General features: G+C 38.5%; 1 protein-coding gene across 1 annotated transcript in view; it reads right to left on the bottom strand.

Annotated features, from left to right (window-relative positions):
• Positions 1–1,053: 1,053 nt before the first annotated feature.
• DNAJC12 (DnaJ heat shock protein family (Hsp40) member C12) overlaps positions 1,054–18,374 on the bottom strand; it is a 34,708-nt gene continuing 17,387 nt past the window's right edge. Inside the window, exons 3-5 of the mRNA XM_082639580.1 lie at positions 13,789–13,928; positions 6,625–6,829; positions 1,054–1,154 (exon numbers count right to left, since the gene is read on the bottom strand). Of these exons, the coding sequence (XP_082495706.1) occupies positions 1,060–1,154; positions 6,625–6,829; positions 13,789–13,928 (440 nt within the window). The 3' untranslated portion in view covers positions 1,054–1,059. The remainder of the gene's footprint in view (positions 1,155–6,624; positions 6,830–13,788; positions 13,929–18,374) is intronic.

Raw genomic sequence — 18,374 nt, forward strand, 5'->3', positions numbered from 1 at the left:
CCGTGGAGCAACTAAGCCTGTGCGCCACAACTACTGACGCCTGCGCGCCTAGAGCCCATGCTCTGCAACAAAAGAAGCCACCGCAATGAGAAGCCCGCGCACCACAACAAAGAGTAGCCCACGCTCGCTGCAACTAGAGAAAGTCCACGCACAGCAACGAAGACCCAATGCAGCCAATAAATAAATAAATAGATTTATTTTTTTTAAAACTTACTATATTTTTATTTTTTTCATTTTGCTATAGACCAGTGAAAACTCGGTTTTGACCAAGGAACCCCTGCTCTAAAATCATCTTTCTTCTTATTTTTTCATCCACTTGTTTCCAAACAAAAAATAACCATAGACTACACATGATAAACCTAGTAATTCCAACCTAAAAAGGATATGTTACCTAACAGGCCCATTTTCATAGTTAGAACATAGTTTATAAGTTTATCACCTGCTATATAATAAAAGAAATCTTGTAAAAACATTTTCTCAAATGAATAATAACCTTTTAAATTTATAATTATTAAGATTGAAGTAGAAATACTTATTCAAATTATTTTCAAAATACAGTTGAATTATAGATTCATTATGAAGGTTGGGAAAATTATTTATTTCATTCAATGGAGTTTAGACAAGTAATTTCACATTTCATTTTAAATCCAGAGTCAGAAAACATTTCTTGTACATCTAGCACTCATAAAGATCATGGTATATCAATGAAATATTTAAATATAGAGATCGATTTTTAATGGATTTCTATAAATAACATTAACAGGAAAACGCACATAATACAATCTACTCTGGATCTAAGAGCCGTAATTTACTCAAATATTGAAAGAAGCTAGTCTGAAAATTTTCTTGTTTAGAAAACATATTGAGAGAACAGGATCAAGGATGGAGGAATGAACTGGTACTCAGCAATTCACAAACATGACATTTTTAAGATTTGAACAAAGACTGTATGTTGGCAGCACAAGGAATGATCTCTCTCTCTCTCTCTCTCTCTCTCTCTCTCCCTCCCTCCCTCCCTCCCTCTCCCTCCCCCTCTCCCCCCTATGGAGCAGGGACATTTCATATTTCATAGTTTCTGAATTTCCTCAGGAGTTCTGAAGGAGCATCCCCAGACCAGCGGAAACGAAGGTGCCAGCAGTTCACATCTGAAAAACCTGTAGAAGAGAGAAGAGAATATTTTAAAATCAGAGGTAGGAAAAGTCAAGCTTATTTATAATAGTAAAACAGCTTGTTGATTAGATTTCATTGCAATAAGTGAAACGTAAGGGTAAGTCTTTGGTGTGAATTATTAATATCTTACAGAAATGGATAAGCAAACTTTTGAATCCTTATGAACAGGAATTGGTTTATATGGATGAGAGGGCCTTACGTGTTTAAATGCTTATTAATAAAAGGATATTTATAGATACTTCCAGTGGTGGGAATTTTGACAATTCATCTGCAAGCAAACTGGAAACTACTTTCAAACAGCTGTCAAAAGTAAAAGGTCAATGGAAAGGATCCCTGGAAATACAAATAATGTATTCCACAGTAGTAAGGTTTTTTTTTTTATTCTAATAAACAACTTAGTTGAAAACTAGAGAAAAGGTCATTTTCATTCTCTACTGGAGGAAATGTAAACTGGCAAAAATCTTCTAGCAGGCAATTTGGCAATATTTATCAAACTCATTAAAATGTATAAACCTTTAAGCCAATAATTCTACTTCTAGAAATTTATCCTAATGAAATAATCATGATGTGCTCAAGGGCTTAACTCTAAGGATGTTTATTATGGTACCATTTGTAAATGTTTAAAAAATCAAGAAACAGTCTAAATCTTCAGTAATAGAAAATTGGTTTAAAGGCTTTGATATAGTCATTAACAATGTTTTAATATTTATCATCATAGAAAAATGTTCATAACATATTACTAAGTAACTGGTAGTTAGGAAACAGTTTAGACAGCATGATCTCATTCATAAATTCATATTTACATGGGTATTTATATAAAATTTTTTTAAGTCTATAAGGAATTACCCCTAAATGTTAACAGTAACTATTCCTGAAGAGTTGGAATAGATATGATTTTCATTTTTTATACTCTTTTTTTGTTTATCTGTATTTTCTCATTTTTCTGTGATGAGCAAGTATGCCTTCTATCATTTTTTACTTTTATAATATTGCTAATGAAAAAGCAGGTTACAGAATAATATATTAAATATGCCTCCATTGATATTTAAAATATTATCTAAATATGTAGTAGGAAAAATATACACAGAATAGTTGACAGTGATTATCCCAGGAAAATAGGATCTGCACTTTCTTTAGAATTATCAGAGAAAAAAATCTAAAGAATTGCCATTTGGGGAAAAAGCAAAAAGGAAATTGTTTCTGACAACCTGTAATTGAAACACACACAAAATATGTACAGTAATATCCTTTTCATTTTAGGTATGCTAACATATCTTAAAATATACCAAAATAACAATAATAAATATTTCCCTAAGTGGTAAGACTACAAGTTATTGTATTTTCTTCCTTTTGCTTGACCATATTTTCTCACATTTCTACACTAAATACATGTTATTTCTGTAGTTTGAAAAGATGTTTTCAAGTTTGGGTCCCCCTAGAAGTAGACCCCAGACAAGAACTTGAATGCAAGTGGCTAACTTGGGGAGGTGATCCCAGGAGACACTGGTAGGGAAAGGAACCAAGTCTACAAAGACCCCTGAGAGTTATTCCACTTGAGCGGTGAAGGCGCTGGGGAATTTAGCCTCCCACTCCCATTCATTATCATCTGATGGCTACACCCACAGCGTGTTTACTCCCTGGTACTTAACTGCCCGCTCACTGCTGCCAAGCCGGACCCACTGCCAGAGAAAGCACTCTGGTGGGAGCCATAGGGTTGGCAATGCCCAGAGGATATGTTAGCACATCAACAGCATCTGCTACATTTGATTTTTTTTTAACTCCAGGATGTTTTATTCTAGAATTGTATTCATCAGAAGGCACATTTATTGCTTCTTTTTTTTTTTTTTTTTTTTTTGCAGTACGCGGGCCTCTCACTGTTGTGGCCTCTCCTGTTGCGGAGCACAGGCTCCGGACCCGCAGGCCCAGCGGCCATGGCTCATGGGCCCAGCCACTCCGCGGCATGTGAGATCCTCCCGGACTGGGGCACAAACCCGTGTTCCCTGCATCGGCAGGCGGACTCTCAACCACTGCGCCACCAGGGAAGCCCTATTGCATATTTAAATGAAAAGAAAGTAAAAGTAAGATTGTCTCGCACATGGGTTTTCAGATGCCGTGCTCCTTATTTTCCTGGTTGCAATGAAGAATCAGAAAATCATGGGGACTATTTGATAGAAGCTCATCACAGAAGAGTCATCAAAAGGCAAACTTCAAAGTAAATATCAAGCACTGCTTGAGGAAATTAACAAAAATGCTGAAAAGTTATGTGGGAAGCCACTCAGGGCTTGGTAAAGCTGACATGAATAATATTTCTTAAATGCTGATGTTATAAAAATTTACACTGCAGTCAAATGAAATTATAAATAATCAGGCAACTGTACTTTGGCATATGAAACTCCAACTTTAAGGCACTACTCAGAACAGCCAATAATCTCTTAAACAACATTAAGAAAATACTGGTAAATGCAGCCTTCAGCAAAATTGCATAATTCTTATTCTCCAACAACAGCTTTCAAAACAGTGATCCTCCCTCCTCTCACCCCCTGTGCGTCATTCCTCAACCACAGTAAGAGAATACATTTCACAGTGTGAGGGTATCAAAACTGGCATCACAATTTGTTCTGAGTAAATTACAATATATCTACACTGTGGAATATTTATCAGCTGTTCATTCTAATGAGTTCATTCTAAATATAAGGGTCTAAGGAGGAGTCCCATAGTAATAAAAGCTAACATTAAAAAAGCAATGGCCATGTACCAGGTCTAAATATTTTACATATGTTATTTACTTCTCAAAAAGACCTTACCAAAAAAAAGGCTTCCCTGGTGGCGCAGTGGTTAAGAATCCGCCTGCCAATGCTGGGCACACAGGTTCGATCCCTGGTCCGGGAAGATCCCACATGCCACCAAGCAAATAATCCCGTGCGCCACAACTACTGAGACTGCGCTCTAGAGCCCGTGAGCCGCAACTACTGAAGCCCGCACACCACAACTACTGAAGCCAGCACGCCTAGAGGCCGTGCTCTGCAACAAGAGAAGCCACCGCAATGAGAAGCCTGCACACTGCTACCAGAGAAAGCCTACGCGCAGCAACAAAGATCCAGCGCAGCCAAAAAAAAAAAAGACCTTACAAGGTAGAGGTAGACACAAACATTTTAACTATTATATAGAGATAAGAAAATGCAAATACAGAGAGGTTATCTCACTTGCCCAAGGTCACACAACTCATCAGTGGGAAAAGCTAGACCCTGGTTCCAGAGTCTGTGCTCTTAGCTACTGTATAACAGAAAGGAATGTGCACAGTATAACCCCATTCTTTATTTGTAAAGCCCTCACAAACGAATATATGCTTATACATGCCTTTGTTAGCATAGACAAACAAAGGCTATGGAAGGAGACACACCTGGGCATCTGCATTGGTTACTTCAGGAAGTAGAAGCAGAGAAGGATGAGACTAGGGTAGACACTAAATTGTTGTCTATATGTGATTCTTTGAATTTTTAATGATAAGCTCATATTACTTTGGGGTTTTTAAGTATCTAAATAACTATTTTTGAAAAGAAAGAAAATTTTATAGAATTTTATGAAAGGGATTTAAGTGGGGCCTCAGTGTGAGAATCTGACGTGATAAACCCCCTCAACTCTGGTGAACTCAGAATAGGTCTGAATCTGAAACATAAAGTCACAGGGAGGCCCCAAGGGTTCCGGAAGCCCAGATCTGAACATTCCAAGGCTAAATGGAGAAACATTCACGTGTTTGCCTGTGGATGCCTGTGGGTGGGTGTTTGTATGTGTATGTTTGCCTAAAACACTGTTTTTAGGACATTCGAGCTTCTGCTTTGATTGGTTTGTTATATTATAACCACTGCTAGTTATGCGGCTGATGCAGTCAACTGCAGGCTCTATGAAAGGATCTCTTGGGTAACCAGCAGAGCCACCTGAATGAAGCTCTAAGAATCTTTATTCCCAACAAGTAGTGAGCATGTAAAAGTTCTCCCCAAAGAGAGTTTTGAAGTGACTATCTCTAGAAAGACTATAGTTCACCACAAACTATCGAATTATCTTTTTTTTTGTAAGAAGTGTTCGAGAACATTCAGGAACCTTTTACTTAAAGGCTAAATTCTAGTGGGGTGTTGTATCACAACCATGAGAATCAAGAATTTGGAGGACAGTTAAAGTGTGTGTACATAACACACCTGTACAAGATAAATACAGTGGGATGGCCAGATAGACAAAGAAATGATAACAATAGCTAACTATTATCCAGGGCCTGCTGTAGGCAAATAACTGTGCTAAGCATTTTGCATGGATCGTCTCATTTAATCCTCATGGTAACTTTATGAGAAGGTACCATTCTGATCTCTATTTTGTAGATGAGAAAACTGAAGTGTAGAGAAGTTAAGTAACTTTTACCAAGTAATGCAGATAATAAATGGTAGAGCTAGGATGTGAACCCAGGTAGTATAGCTGGGGAGCCGAGAGTTTAACCTCTGTAATACCCTGCTTCAGTGGATATATACATGGGTCAGATGTCTATAAATCTACTTACACATAAGGTATCTTCTCAGGATAGTGCAATACCTTAGAATGCAGACTCTGCAACCAAACTGCCTCAGTTCAGACCCCTTCCCTGCCACATACAAGCTGGATAACCTTGAGAAAATTATTCAACCTCTCTAGGCCTCAGTTTTCTCATCTATACAATGAGAATAATATTGGTACTAACCTGGGCTTCCCTGCTGGTGCAGTGGTTGGGAGTCCGCCTGCCAATGTGGGGGACATGGGTTTGATCCCTGGCCCGGGAAGATCCCGCATGCCACGGAGCAACTGGGCCCATGCACTATGGCTACTGAGCCTGCGCTCTAGAACCTGCGTGCCACAACTGCTGAGGCCCGCACGCCTAGAGCCCGTGCTCCGCAACAAGAGAGGCCACCGCAATGAGGGGCCCACTCACCACAACGAAGAGTGGCCCCCACTGGCCGCAACTGGAGAGGGCCCGCGCACGGCAACGAAGACCCAACACAGCCAAAAATACAAACAAATAAATAAATAAATTTATAATATTGGTACCAACATCACAAACTTGTAATGAGGATTAAATAAATTAATATATGTAAAATTAATGTAAAAATTAATATTAAACAAGATAATATATGTAAAGTAATATATGTAAAGAACTACATATAGTAAATTCCCAACACATGTTAGCTAGTACTATTTTAGTAAAGCAGATGACGATCCCAGAAATGTCTCAAGTTTTCCCTTGCAAGGAATGTATTAAGGAATATATCTTCTAGTTTCTGTGTCAATGCTAGGTAAGTATCTTTTAAGGTGCTAAACTAACCCTTATATTTGGCACTACTATGTAGCTGGAAAGGTTGAGAATAAATACAATATAAAATGAGCCTTTTAATTTCACACCTTCTCTGTTCTGCAAAGCTACATGACATGACTTACCTGGAGAATCTGGATTTTGTGAGGAGAATGACTTCTCCATGGATTTGGATTCTTTTTGCTCCATTTTCTCTGTGGTTGGACCGAACTCCTCATTCTTTATCTCTTTTTGCTCATTCCGTTCCTCATTTTCAATTTTATTGGTATGAGTCTGGTCAGATTCTTCCAACATCAGATATTTTTTACCTCTGGCAGCCCAGTGCATTGACTACATTAATTGAAAGCAGATGTATAATATAAAATCAATATTATATAGTTTCTATATTTAAAGTTCAATATGTGGTAACAAAATGTTAGACTCGACTATTAGCCAGATATTAATTAATTCAGATGTTAATCAATTAATCCTCACTGATTTGGAAAACTAATGATATAAGGAGAAATCCATATCCTTAGAAAGCAAAGGGACCAGCATCAGAGAGATTCAAACAATGAGATGTTTTCTTAGAAAATTAGGCATAAAATTACCATATGACCCAGCAATTCAATTCCTAGACACAAAAGAATTGAAAACAAGTGTTCAAAGAAAAACTTAAACACAAGTGTTCATAGCAGCACTAGTCACAAGAGCCAAAAGGTGGAAACAATCCAAATGTCCATCAATTCATGAATGAGTAAATAAAAATGTGGCATATTCATACAATGGAATATTATTTGGCCATAAAAAAGGAGGAAAGTACTACAAAGTGGATAAACCTTGAAAACATTATGCTTAGTAAAAGGAGCCAGAAATAAAATGCATATATTGTATAATTCCAGAATAAACGAACCCATACAGATAGAAAGCAGATTAGTGGTTACCGGAAGCTAGAGAGAGGGGAATAGGGAGTGATTGCTAACAGGTACAGGGTTACCTTTTGGGGTGATGAAAAAGTTCTGGAACTAGATAGTGACGATGGGTAAACAACATTGGGAATGTACTTAATGCCACTGAAATGCACACTTTAAAATGGTTAAAATGGTAAGTTTTATGTGTATTTTACTATCAAAAAACAGACAATTGGGCTGTGTACCTTGAGCCATGCCAGAGATTAAACCTACTACTGTTGTAACTACTATCCCCACTCTACTATTACGACCTTCCATCCAGCCATGATCAATGAAGAGTTGGCAAATATTAGAATTCTGGGTTATACATCTTCTCTTTAAGAAAACTCATGGCACAAAGCAGAAAGTCAATAAATATTTACTGTGAAATATTTGTCCTAATTTTAAGTGGATTCACTTAAAGTCCAGTTATCATCAAAATAATGAGAACTTTCTAAATATCTTTCCATTTTTTTAAATAATAATATGAATGTGTATGTGTATACTGTATGGAAGGTTTCTGGAAGGAAACACAAGAAACTGCAATGGTGGCTTTCTGAGAGAGGGGAGTAGAACTGGAGTCTGGAATAAGGATGGACTCACTTTTTATTACATAACCTATTGTACTATTTTGATTTTTTTAAACAAAAGTGTAGTGTTATATTTTTTTATTTACAATTTTTAAAAATCAGGGACCATGAATCAAGTGTTGGGCATTGCCCACTAACTTCTGGTAAAACTTCTATATTTTTAGACAAACACAAGATCCAAAACACTTGAAAACGTCCCCCAGAAGCCTGACATCCTAGAACTGCATCCAATATACTTGGGTGGTGGTCCTTTGCCAAGTAACTTAACGGTGTAATTTTTCCAGCCTAGCTCTGGCTTCTGATGGTAGTGTCAGGAGTGAGGAAAAAATGAAAAATGGATCTTCAAAATGGAACAAAAGCACAAGACAATTACTTTTCCCCATACATCCTTTTGTACCTTTTTCACGTGTGTCCTGTATATGTATTTCCTTTGTCTTTTTTTTTTTTTTTTTTTTTTTTTTTTGGTTGCACTGTGCAGCTTGTGGAATCTTAGTTCCCCAACCAGGGATTGAACCTGGGCCACGACAGTGAAAGCACCACTCCTAACCACTGGACCATCAGGAAACTCCCTGTGTTTCCTATTAAAATGTTTAAAATTGGATGGATGGGTAGATAAATGAAAAGACAAATAGATGAATACAGAGTAAGAAAGAGTGAGAGTTTGCTGTGTCAAGAATATTTCAAGTAGAATAATTAGCCCTGACATCAACCAAAATTATAAACATAACTGTTTCTTGAAACCTCATCTGGATATTGTGGGATGCTATTTCTGAAGCACTGCTGAACAGTAACATACTACCTCTGTTACTCAGAAACCCAAGAAAAACCCATAAGCCACATATTTGGGCAACTTTAAAACCCAGAATATATTATTCTCCTAATATCCAGGATATTCTTTTCCTGTGCTGCAAAAAAAAAAAACAGAATAAAAGCAAAGCAAAGAAACCAAACCAAATAAAACATTGATTTTTCTAAAGTCCAAGGCTTAGCGAATAAGCTCAGAAGTTGTGACATTTAACAACTGTGCCACACAAAAAAAGAAAAACTGTGCCACAAACCATGGCAAGGGCCACTGCCTCTGCTACACACATGCCCCATGTTGCAAGGGGCATCAGGCTTTTCATCTTTAGCGCACTGAGGTCTGAACTATCTCAAAATACTGCGGTTGCCAACTTCTCCCCAGAGCACCACTTTATTTGCTAGTTTAAACAAATCAACGTAGGCAGGCGATGGCCCATTACGTGTGTATTTGGCCAAGTTCACTATGTGGGGCGGAGGGAGGTGGGAAGTGGGGGGGGGGACGGGGAAGGGACAGAGATCACTAGCATCTAAAGAGCTTAGAGAGATACCACAATTTCTTACCACCTGTCTCAGGAGCATTAACACTGGCCGCACAGGCAGAAGCCAGGAGAAGCACCTCACCATGAAGAAAGGGAAAGTACAAAGGGGTAAAATGCCTTCTTGGACTCCTTTAAATAAATCTCTTCATCATCATTTTTTAAGAGAATTGGGAAATGTTAATGACATGGTGTTTATAAATAATAGCCAATATGATCACAAATAGCATGATCTCAACTAAATTAAAAGCTGGAAAGATATATTCAAATATAGATATATAAATATATAGATAGATACATATACATAAAATATACAGACTGGAGGGCAATATAGCCTGTACACAGCCTAAGACCTTAAGTATATTCAAGCCTTCTGCCCTAATCCAACCTGAGAACTCACTTCTTCCCACATTCAACCTATCTCTCCCCAACAGCAAAGGAGCGTCATCCTGAATCCTCTTCCCCCAAAAAAGACCCCATAAAGCAGTTACTGCCACCATTCAGTGTAACCGGCTCTCACACTAACAAATGAAGGGCAGAAAACACTGGAAGGAAATGCACCAAAATACAAATGGGGTTATCATTGCGTGGCAGCATTGTGAAGTTATTTTTTCTTTTCTTTTTTCTTTCTTTTTATTTTTTAGTGTGTTCTAAATTTTCTATGACAAGATTATATATATGTACAACTAGAGTTTAAAAATTAGATTGAGTTATGGTTGCCAAAGTATATCAGTATAAGGAGGAGCTTCTCGGTGCCAGTAATATGTGTGCTGGGGTGAGGGGTGGTTACAGAGTATACACTTCACAGCCACTTGCTAAACTGTAAATGCAGGTTTTAAGCATTTTTTTCTGTAGGTTTTATATCAAAATAAATATGTTAATTTTAAAAAGAGGCAATGGCCTCAGCTGGTGTAAAATATAACCTAGTTTGGTTTGGTTTGTTGTTTTGTTTGCTTGGTTTCTTGGGTTTTTTGCATGTGAGCGGAATAGAGGAGGCTGGCCAGTGGTTTCGTTTGTGGAGGGGTAAAGATATTGAGAAAGTTAGTGAAAAACTGAGAGGAAGAAATTCAAGAATTCAGGACCCAGAGAGCTGAAAACGTTAGATGTATGTATCACAGGTCAGCTAGGTGGCCTGTATACAATGTATCAACTCTTGCCTCAGTACTTTTCTCTTGGGATAAAAGTGCCTACAGTCTGACTTAGATGGGTGGTGAGGGTTAATGACTGACCTATAGTAAATACTTTGAAAGCATTTGTAGCAATTGGAACAGCATGGGACATTTTTAACGGCTTATGAGAACTTTTTCTCAGAATTTTATTTTGACTGCAACCATTTTCCCACAACCATCCTAAAGCCATATATTTTGGAGCAAGAGGGAGAGCCATTCATACCCTGGATCCCTTGGGGTAAAACCATTTAGCAAGACAACGATGATTTCTCTAAGATTCTTTGAGCTGGAAAGGTGTCTGTTTTCAAGTTATTCCAAGATCCCAAAGGCCACAGTTACTGAAGTCCTCACTTCATAGTCCCTTTTTTTAAACCAACATCACATATCTAGACTTAAATTTCCAGCATATTCACTGACCTGAATGAATTCTTAAAATATTTTTACAAATTAGACTATCAGGAGGAACTTCTAAAATGGAAAAGAAAACTTAATAGCTAGTGAAGTGACAGGGACTTAGTGTGAGGGAAAAAAAATACCAGTTAGAGTTTCATCACTCTTGGATGATAGAAATGTGTCCACCCTGAAGCTATGGTTCATTTGAGGAATTCTCCCAAGGAGATTCCTGAAATACGAACCTGTGTGACGCTGCAAAAGTGCATTGTGATTTGTCCTGCACTTTTAGGGCAAGCAAACATGCAGATGTGTTTTAGATAAACGTCACCTAAAATTTCACCTATAATCCTAAATTATAACCATTTTATTGTCAGAATGACCTATGTAATATACCTAATCCAAACACCCTAATGGTGATGTTTATCTACAAAAAGATGGTGATCTAATAGGTGATGAACAATACTAGGTGTGGCAATTGTTATTAATTTCTCTAGAGTAGTGAGTGTGAAAGGATGGACAAATGAAATGCACACACACACAAAAACAACAACTAAAATGTTATAGAGAGAGGTGAGGTTTTCACATGCAGAAGTCACTGTGAGGATTAGAACAGAAAGGAATGAAAGGAAGTTACAGAAAGTCTATCGAATGAGGTACAAAACACATGAAATTTGGTATAGGGGTTTCAGAGTTCACTGAGGAATAGAACAAAAGTAAGTCAGAAACGACAAGGTTGAGCCCAAAGAAGACTGTGCAAAGAAAAATATCACTGCTGATTTAAAGTAGAAGGATATGCATCTCATCATTTTTGTACCACTAATAAAAATAAATCCTGAACGAAATGCTAGCCCAGCATAATATTTCAACTTTGCTGACAAGACTAATGATGCAGCCAGTAAGATCTGATATGTAATTATTGTAAGACCTCAAAGAGGTCATAGTTAAGCTAAATTCTAAGCAGAAATGATGTGTTTGGAGACAGGACATTAGTATTTAATGGAAAGATGTCTGCAATATAAATTAGAGCAGGGACTTGGAGAAGAGTATTTGAAAAATCCACAGCTAACTTGATATTAGCAGTTAAAGTTAAGTAATAGAGTTCAGTGGATCATCAAGAAAAATGAACTATAAATCAAAAGGCATTAAAATAACAAGGGTCACTAATTCAATAGCAGTTACAGTGTGTAACACTCAAGAGACTAGAAATATAGTTATGTAGAGGTGGCAGAACAATGTTTATTTAGTCAGGGTTAACAAGGAATTTTGGATATACACAATGTAAAAGAAAAAAATCTTATTTTTGTGTATGTGAAGCTGTCACTATTTTTTTAGAGATTCTCTCTAGTTATTTTGTGTATATATTCAACAGTCTTATGGTTAGTCCTTCATAAATACTTAACCCACCTTAAACCATATGAATATACACTGCATTCCAAAATGAGATGAAGAAACAGTTTACATGTTATGTAGAGTGGCTTTAACTACATACTTTGAGAGTTTTTCATTGTTCTTCCCCATTACTTCAAAGACCCTCCCTCATTGTTACAGGTCTTTTATCAGTGACAAAACAATTTGCTCAAGTCTCCTTAAAATAAAAATTATCCGGAAGGAATCTAAATGTAACCTTGAAGGGCTGTAATTCAAGAGATGTGAATCACTTTATACACTAATTCTAATATGTCCCTGAAGACTTCCTTATAAGGTAACTTATGCATTCTAAGTCTCATGTTATTGAAAAATGTCCCTGTAAAAAAAAAAAAGCCAGATAATAAATCATGTCTAAGAATGTAAAAACCGGGCTTCTCTGGTGGCGCAGTGGTTGAGAGTCCGCCTGCCGATGCAGGGGACGCAGGTTCATTCCCCGATCGAGGAAGATCCACGTGCCGTGGAGCGGCTGGGCCCGTGAGCCATGGCCGCTGAGCCTGCGCGTCTGGAGCCTGTGCTCCGCAGCAGGAGAGGCTACAACAGTGAAAGGCCCGCATACCGCAAAAAGAATGTAAAAACCTTTAAAATTACATTTTCTCTACAATCTACAAAGGTCCATGGAAGAACAAAATAAATACATAACACAGTAATTACAGAGATTATTTTGTATTTAGTTTTGTTTAATGCCATGAAGGAAAATAACACAATGGTTTAAAAAGTCTCTCTGCATCTATCCAACAATTCTTTCACCAGAATTAATAATGGGAATAATTTACAAATAATTTACAGCTTTCTTTGATTAATTAGGTCCTTTTTTTTTTTTTTTTTTTTTTTTTTTTTTGCGGTACGCGGGCCTCTCACTGTTGTGGCCTCTCCCGTTGCGGAGCACAGGCTCCGGACACGCAGGCCCAGTGGCCATGGCTCATGGGCCCAGCCACTCCACGGCATGTGGGATCTTCCCAGACCGGGGCACGAACCCGCGTCCCCTTCATCGGCAGGCGGACTCCCAACCACTGCGCCACCAGGGAAGCCCAGGTCCTATTTTTTATTGAATTTTTATTAAGCCTTGAGACGAGAACAGGCTCATATGAACTGAAAAGATGGAGAATATGAATTTGCAATGGTTCAAGATTCGGCAGTATTATATGAGCAACTTGAGAAGCACAGTTATCAGAATGTATAAAACAGTAAATGATAACGGGGAGCATATACATGTACTGAATCAAACAGCCAAAGACACTGACAACTGTAGTCAGAGGCTCTTCTGGCCCTGATGTACTGACTTTCCCTTCACAGGATTTTGTGGGCACAGTGTTATATCTAGATACTACCAACCTCTTGGTCTTCTCTCTCCTCTTGTCTGCTGACTCTTTAAGCTACTATGTGAGTCTAATCCAGGGGCAACCTGAGCTTCATAAATTCAGTTAATCCCAGAGAGAAACCTACCGTTTTCACCGAGTCACTCAAAGCTTCCCACTGCTGGAATGGCATCGATATCTGGCTCCTTCGCCAGTGGTCATAGCGGGCTCGACTTGCTCCATTAGTCAAAATCTCCTTTGCCTTCTGCAGTTTCTGAAAAGTCTCCACTAGAAAACAAATTTTAAAATGAGCACTACTTTCCTGGAGGAGTTATTTTTAAACTCCCATACAATCAAACTGATCTCACTGAAATATGTCTCTGTTATTTACCAGCTGTGTAACCTTGGGCCAGTTCACTTCACGAAGCTTTAGTTTCCTCATTTGTAAAGTGCATCATAAGGACAAGTGAGATTTTGTACGTAATGTACCTGGCTCACTGTTTATCCACTCCCTTTACTGAGCTCCAGTGATGTGCCAGGTGCTCTCCCAGGTGCTGATGACACAGATGTGAACAATAGACATAATCTACCTCACAGGATAGACATTTATAAACATTGGAAAAATTACAATCTTGTCTACTAGGAAGAAAACTACCTTTTCTAGTGGTAGTGTGATAGAGGGTGATAAGCAGGCTAGAGGAACAGTGTAAATGAAGACTCTAAGACCAAAAAAAATGCATGTTTATTTAGAGGAAGTAGAGGATGCCAATTTGGCAGGAAGACACGGGTCAGGGGAAGAACAATGAGGGGTGGGCCTGTAGAGTAGACAAGGGCCCGGTCACCCAGGACCTTAGAGGTTATGCTAAGGATTCTGGTCTGTTTTTTCTTGTAAGAGCAATGGGAAGCTCCTGGGAGGTTTCCTCCCAGGTTTCCTGGGAGGAAATAACATGGTAGGTGGTTGATAAATGGTAGCTTTGTCACTGATCTATTTGACCAGATGGCATATAATAGAAACTTTTCGAGACCTGTTGGAAACACTTCCAATATGTCTTCTGCTCCTCAGTGAAGTTAAAACTTTCTATAGAGCAGGATACAAGACCAATATACAAAAATCAATTGTGTTTCTATACATTAGCAATGAACAATCTGAAAATGAAATTAAGGAAACAATTCCATTTACAATAGCATCAAAAAAATAAAATACTTAAGAAATGTTAATGAAAGTTCACTGAAAACTATAAAACATTGTTGAAAGAAATTAAATATCTAAATAAATGGAAAGACATCCATGTTCATGGATCAGAAGATCTAATATTGCTAAGATGATAATATTTCCCAAACTGATCTACAGATTCAACACAGTCTCTATCAAAATCCCAGCTGCCTTTTTTTGCAGAAATTGACAATCCATATGCAAATACAAGGGACCCAGAATAGTCAAAACAGGCTTGAAAAATAAGAACAAAAGTGGAAGAACTCACACTTCCCAATCAAAAACTTTCTACAAAGCTATAGTAATGAAAACAGTGTGGTGGTATTGCCATAAGGACAAATGTAGACAAATGGGATATTAAGAGTCCAGAAATAAACCCTCACATTTACAGTCAATTGGTTTTTTTACAATTCTACCAAGACAATTCGATTGGGAAAGAGCAGTCTTTTCTGCAAATAGGCTGGGACAACTGGATATCCACATGCAAAAGAATGAAGTTGGGGCTTCCCTGGTGGGGCACTGGTTAAGAATCTGCCTGCCAATGCAGGGGACACAGGTTCAATCCTTGGTCCAGGAAGATCCCACATGCTGTGGAGCAACTAAGCCCATGTGCCACAACTACTGAGCTCATGTGCCACAACTACTGAAGCCTGCATGCCACAACTACTGAAGCCCACGTGCCTAGAGCCCATGCTCCACAACAAGAGAAGCCACCGCAATGGGTAGCCCACGCACTGCTACGAAGAGTAGCACCCACTCGCTGCAACTAAAGAAAACCCGCACACAGCAACAAAGACCCAACACAGCCAAAAATAAAAATAATTTTTTTAAAAAATGAAGCTAAATCCCATATAAAAATATTAACTCAAAACGATCAAAATGTAAGAGCTAAAGTTATAAGAAAAAAATATAGAAGTAAATCTTTGTGACCTTGGATTAGGCAATGGCTCCTTAGATATAATGCCAAAATCACAAGCACAGAAGCAAAAGAAAAAATGAAAAATTGTACTTCATCAAAACCGAAATGTTTGTGCTTCAAAGAACACCATCAAGAAAGTGAAAAGACAAGCCATAGACTGGGAGAAAATATTTGCAAATCATAGATCTGATGAAGGAGTTGTATCTAAAATGTATAAAAAACTCTTACAACTTAATAAGAAGACCGATACCTTCATTTAAAAATTGGCAAGGGACTTGAATAGACATTTCTCCAAAGATATACAAATGGCCAATAAGCACATGGGAAGCTGCTCAACATCATTAGTCACTGGGGGAGTACAAATCGGAACCACAGTGAGATACCACTTCACACCTACCAGAATGATTTTTTTAATTTTTTATTTTTTTTTTTGATTTTTTAAAAAAAGATAGATAATAACAAGTGTTGGTGAGGATGTGGAGAAATTGGAAGCCTCATACAGGTGGGATTGTAAAACAATGTTCCTGCTTTGAACTACAGTTTGGTAGTTCCTCAAAATGTTAAACATAGAATTACCATTTGACCCAAGAATTTCAACCCTAAGTATATACTCAAGAGAACTGAAACCATATGTCCATACATATAAAAACTTGTATATGAATGCCCATAGCAGCTTTATTCATACTAGGTAAAAAGTGGAAACAACTCAAATGTCTTTCAAGCAACAGGTGGATAAACAAAATGTGGTACATGCTACAACATGGATGAACCTTGAAAACATTATGCTAAATGAAAGAAGATAGATAGTCACAAAAGGCCACTTACTGTGTGATGCCATTTATATGAAATAGTCAGAATAGACAAATCTATACAGTAATTAGATTCGTGATTGCCAGGGGCTGGGCAGGGGGAAATGGGAAGTGATTGCTAATGAATATAGAGTTTCTTTTGTGTTCACACAATTTTATGAGGTGGATATTATTAGTATTATTCACATTTTACATAGTCTAAGGCTGAAGGAGGTTCATAAAACTTGCCCCAAGTCCCTAAGCTACAAGGGATGGAGCCACAATTCAAACCCAAGCCTGCCAGGCTCCCCAGCTGGGAAGGCTACACTTGACTGCCTTCCTGCCCCTTCCATTTTCCTGCAATACATATGACCCTCTAATCTCCACTTTCTCCTTAATCTCCAGGGATAATAAAAATCTTCCTTATTCATCACTTAGATCCAAGTTGTACCCTTGAGAAACTCAGAGTCTAGTAAGGAAGCAGACATATAAGCAAATCATTTCAGTACAGTGTGATAAAGAGAAATATAGAAGCAAGACTGGTTCTGCATGGGGAGTCAGGACATACTGTCCTAGTTTTCTAAACACTTGGAGTCATCCTTGACTCTTCTCTTTCTCTTACATTTCATTTCTAATTCATTAGCAAATCCTGTTGACTCTACTTTAAAATGTATCCAAGATCTGACCTCTTGTCCCCGCCTCCACTGCCATCACTCTGGTCCAAGCCACCATCCTCTCTTGGCTGGATTATTATACTAGCTTCTCAACTGATCTCCCTACCTTTGCCTCAGTCTGTGTTCTACATAGCAGTCAGAGTGATCTTTTTAAAAATAAGTCACATAGGGAATTCCCTGGCGGGCCAGTGGTTAGGACTCTACTTTCACTGTGGGGGGGTGCGGGTTCAATCCCTGGTCGGGGAACTAAGATCCCACATGCTGATCCCACAAGCTGCATGGCCCAAAAAAGAAAAAAAAAAGTCACATAATGTCACTCCTCTGCTCAAAATTACTTCCATTTTGACTTTTCATTTCTCTTAGAATTAAATTGAAAATTCTTACCATGGCTACTAGGTCTGACATGCTCTGCCTGCCCTCTGCCCCTCTCTTCCTTCTCTGACCTCAGTTTTTTAAATATTTATTTATTTATTTATTTTTGGCTGTGTCGGGTCTTAGTTGCAGCATGCAGGATCTTTCATTGCAGCACACGGGCTCTTCATTGCAGTGCTCAGGCTTCTCTCTAATTGTGGCACATGGGCTCAGTAGTTGTGGCACTCAGGCTCTCTAGTTTTGGCGCACGGGCTCAGTGGTTGTGGCACGTGGGCTTAGTTGCCCCACAGCATGTGGGATCTTAGTTCCCCAACCAGGGATCTAACCCGCGTCCCCTGCATTGGAAGGCAGATTCTTAACCACTGGACCACCAGGGAAGTCCCCTCCTATTCCTCCTATTTTTCCCATCTCCCTTGCTATAGCCATAGTAGGTTCCCTGATGTTCCTTGAGTACACCAGGCACACTCCAGCTGCAGGACTTGGCACTTGCTGTCCTTTCTACCAAGAACACTTTCACCCCAAGCACTCACATGACTTACTTCCTCCAGATGTCAGGTCAGATATCTTGTCGATGGAGTTTTCTCTGACCATGCTACATAAAATAACTGCCCACTCCATCAGCCCCCATTCATTTATCTCCCTTGCCCTGCTTTACTTTTCTTCATATTACCCCTGACATTATATATAGTTATTTGTTTATGATCTATCTCCTCCATGAGAATACAAACCCCATGAAGGCAGAGACTTTGTTTTGTTTCTGCAGCATCC

Source organism: Mesoplodon mirus (assembly GCF_964341445.2).
Source record: "Mesoplodon mirus genome assembly, chromosome: 2".
Taxonomy (NCBI): Eukaryota; Metazoa; Chordata; class Mammalia; order Artiodactyla; family Ziphiidae; genus Mesoplodon; species Mesoplodon mirus.